The 4,307-nt window shown below is 37.8% G+C and overlaps 1 protein-coding gene across 1 annotated transcript; it reads right to left on the bottom strand.

The window, feature by feature from the left end:
- Positions 1-130: 130 nt before the first annotated feature.
- On the bottom strand, positions 131-2,926 carry thoc7 (THO complex 7). The gene is made up of 8 exons (XM_037100090.1): positions 2,795-2,926; positions 2,399-2,519; positions 2,144-2,271; positions 1,866-1,952; positions 804-861; positions 657-723; positions 484-553; positions 131-316 (listed from the first exon to the last, which is right to left on the bottom strand). Exons 1-8 carry the CDS (start codon positions 2,811-2,813, stop codon positions 258-260), a joined length of 609 nt encoding a protein of 202 aa, XP_036955985.1. The 5' UTR covers positions 2,814-2,926; the 3' UTR covers positions 131-257.
- Positions 2,927-4,307: the final 1,381 nt, after the last annotated feature.

Consider the following 4,307-nt stretch of genomic DNA (forward strand, 5'->3'; position numbering starts at 1 on the left):
CCTTTCTTCCTCTGTGCCATCTAGAGGTAGTTATGATCTTCCACTCTCCCCTGGAAACCTCAGTCAACGCTTCCAAATAAAGTAAACACTTGAAAAGTTAAATGGACAGAGGTCTAAAGAGAAACACTAGTTTAGTGGATAAATTGGACAAGAAAGTCAACTTTATTCAAAAATACATACAAAAAAGTCTTCTTAGGCCACAAACAAAATCATTTAAAAGCGGTTGTTCATGTCTTTCAGTCAGGATCTCCACAAGTTCATTCACCATTCTCTGCAGGGCTCTCCTGACTGTCGTCATTGTCTGATTTCTCGTCATCTAGGAAAGACAACAGTTATTAGAAAGAAGTTGGTTTCTCCACATTTTCTAAATGTTGCAGATGAAAGAGATCAACACTTTGTGTCAGATCAGCTGTTGACAGATAGGACCACTGAAAAGCACAAACAGTGCTAATCATGGCACCTCAATTGTCCTTATTCACTCACTTTCAAGTGTCTGCTGTAGTTCCTGTATGGTACTGAGCAGCACATGGAATTGCTTCTTCCTTAATTCCAACTGTGGGGGACAAAGTGGAGATTAATAAAAACAAAAACAAAACATGACTGATTATTGAGGATATTACTAGTCAGAATAGAAGTGGTGATAAATGTATTAGTACCTTTGCATCTACATTCTCCTTGATGTGAGAAAGCTGCATGAGTTCTTTGTCAAGCGCCTCCAGCTGCCTGCAAGTGATTAAAATAGGTTAATTTAAATCAAATTATGCACATAAAACAGAACAAAGCACAACCACTGACTGACTTACTTAAGTGTTTCATGTCGGTCTGGGTGTTGCTGGATGACCTTAGCTAAAGCATCGTACTCTAGAAGGAAAGAAAATTAAAAAAAATATATATCAATAAATGTTCATCTGCTATAAATGCTTAAACTCATGAGGGGGATGTCTGAGGGAAATATATTTTCTAATATTAAACCATATAAATTATTTAGGATTATTTCAAGTATTGATTGATCTGATTATTCTCTTCTTTTATTAATTCATCATTGGTAAATGAACACCATAAACCAGTGAAAATGAGTCACAAGTCCAAAATGCCTAAGGTTGTCTCTTCAAATGACCTGGCTAATAGCCCAAAACCCAAAGATGTTTAGTTTACAAATATATGAAATATTAAAAAGGAGCAGATCCTTCCACTGGAGACGTTTCCTCTTCCAGCACTATGCTAGAGGATAAGTTCACCCCAAAATGAAATTTCAGTAATTATCTACTCACCCCATAGCGATGGAGAGTCAGGTCATGTTTTACAGTGCACAAAACATTTCAAGATCTTTACAGAAAAACAGCATTGCATCATTCTGTTCTGTTCTGTCTGACAACTGCAGTAGCTGTTAACTTTTTTTTTTTTAAAAAGTAAAAACGACCAAAAAAACAGAAGTGGGTGCACAAGCCTGGCCATCCGTCAAGTTAAATAATGTCTTTTCAATTTAATCTGGGGGTCTCTGGGCTTCCGGAGATTTGGATTACCCTGGACGAGCAGTATGGAGCCATTCCATGTTTGTTTTTTCTACTACAGTTGTTAAGGAGAATGTTCCAACGTTGTTTTGCTGTGACGCTCCAGAAATGTGTTGTGGAATATGACACTTAATCTGCCTTTCCACCAGCATGGGGGTGAGTAGATAATGACTGAACTTTCACGATTGAATGAGCTTCAAGCCTTCAATCAGTGCAATGTACTGATTTTACTTGGTGGTGGAAAAGCACCTTCTGTATTGTCTTCCTCAGGTTATATATAAAAACACAAGAGGTAATTCTCTCCTATTAATATTTGCCCACATCTGTCTCCTGGAGCACTAACAATTTTCTTACCTTGGCGATTTTTTCTTATTCTCTTGGCTCTCTGAATTTCCTTTTTGCATTCTGCAATCTTGTCATGTGCAGACGTGATGTTTTGTTCTGCAATGTAGAAATTAGGTTATTTTCTATTACAAAACATTGTTGTTTTTTGTGTTGACTCTGGTGGTCCACTTCTTGCATTTGCCACATTAAGCATGAAATGTAACAGGTGTATACAGGAATAAACAGTTGTCAACAACTTGTCTGCATACTTCAGTAAAAAGGGATCAAATTACCAGAATGTTTCGTACCTATATTAGTGTAGATTTTCTCATAATTCTCCATTTCCCGAAGGTTCATGTCATAAACCATCAACGTCTTCCCCATGGAGGATTCACACTGAGCCAGGATGCCCAACATCCTCTGATACTGCGTGAACCTGAACAGGATTACAACACGGTTTGTGATTCAAAGCTAATTATTACTATAAAACAAAACAATTACTACATGTCTGTGGAGATTGTTGGTGACAAAGTCTAAGGCTGTGGTGTGTAGAGCTCACTTACCCCTCCTCTGGGGTCCCTGGCGAGTTGCACCATTTGGTGAAACTCTTCAGCAGCACATTTATTCTGCGGTCATCACCAGCTCCGTCCCCGTCAATAAGAAGACGTTTCCGAATAACCTCATCTCAAATAGGACAAAAACACAGGAATCAAACAACAGAATCAGGTACAGCAGGGAACTACCGCTGGGCAAGCTAGCTAATGGCTAGTTAACTGTTAGCTAGCTAACATGGCTACTCTAGATTAGCTGTTTTGAAAGCAAGATGCTTCTACGTGTGAAACTGGTTCGTTTTTGGCTGCATGGCGTGGTGCGTATGGACACTTTAAGAGCTCTGGCGCACATTTCTGCTCGTAGCTTTACAAACAGAGCTGAAATCATCGAATTAAAAAGTTATTTACCATCTGTAACGGCGCCCATGTTTGTACGTAGCCGGGATAAACTTTATTGAACAGCAGGAAGTGAACAAATCAGCTCGCCCCGCCTCTGAAGGACAGACGACGGTGATTGGTCACAGAGGCGAGCATGTGCTGAGGTTTAAAGTTTTTAAAAAAGCTTTATTCGAGAAGCGCATAAGGTGATTTACAAAAGAGAAGTGAAAAGACACTTACATGTGGATAACTTTATACATTTCACACAATGCACAGATTAAATAAACAACAGCTGCTCAAAAGAATAAAAGCAATAATAACTATAGTACACATATGTAATTCAAAGGCATTAAGTAGACTTACTGTATCTCAAGTTTGGTTATAATTATTACAGTTTGTGATGGATATGATACCCAGTCATATTACTGAATACTAAAGTAAATACTAACACATAATTTAAGTGTCAAAAACAGGGATATCATCTATTTCAAGAGATACATCACATGAATAAAGGACATAAGTAAAAAATGAAATGAGCAGATCAGCACCTACACTGACACTAACTGTAGGCTAGATTAAGGATCAGAGTGAACGCTTTTGATCAACAGCGTCTGTATCTGTAATAATCTTAACGTGAGTTTCTTTCACTTTAGTAAGATCAGGAAGTGAAAGCTTGAAGCACTGTCAGTTTGCCCAGTTTATTAGCGTTTAAAGTTGCACCAGTAGTTGTTTTTTTTTTTTGAGAGAGAGAAATTTAAACTCAGGAAGGTACAACGATAGTAATGAGGTAATGAGACAAACTCAGAAATATTATCTAATGAACATATTTCCATAACTGAATTAACAAGTGGTTAGTTGTCTAAGGTCCCCATAGAAGTGTTAGAAGCCTTGGCTTCTTGGCTACACACAAGTGTTCTGCAAAGAAAAAAATAAAACAGTGCCAAATTATTTCATAGTTGTGCGCCACTCCTCAAACTGTACAAAAATGTACAGCAGAAAAATGATGCAACGGGAAATATGAGTGTCAATTACTCTTAACAGTCGGGAGAAAAAAGTAAAATGTTAAGTTGTGACAACACAAATAACTCTTTACATTTCAAGATGCACTGCATGACAACTACACAGTCAACTGAGTTGCTATCCTGACTGCATTTTTACATTAAACAACTAGATTTAAAATGAATTAAGTTGCTGTGCTGTTCTTAAAATAAAACAAAACATGGAGAAGACTTAGTTGTAATGCAAGTTGTTGTCCCTTAAAAACGTTTCATCCTGGGCCAAATACACTGACAAAATGAGTGAGAGACGCAAAATCACACGTTATCCACTGCCATTTAAAATATTCCAGTATGTATTTATTTTATTTTACAACATAATTTATGTGTCGATGCGTTTATGACACCACCAGGACCTTGTTTGTGCGCATCACAATTTCCTCAAGTTTACTGTCATTGAATTCCGTCGATGACAGCAGGTCACTAAGTCTCCTATGACAGAGGAGCTGCTTTAACTCATCCGAGTGTGCGTGTGCGTCCTGGCGCAG

The sequence above is a fragment of the Acanthopagrus latus genome, chromosome 6 (assembly GCF_904848185.1).
Source record: "Acanthopagrus latus isolate v.2019 chromosome 6, fAcaLat1.1, whole genome shotgun sequence".
NCBI lineage: Eukaryota > Metazoa > Chordata > Actinopteri > Spariformes > Sparidae > Acanthopagrus > Acanthopagrus latus.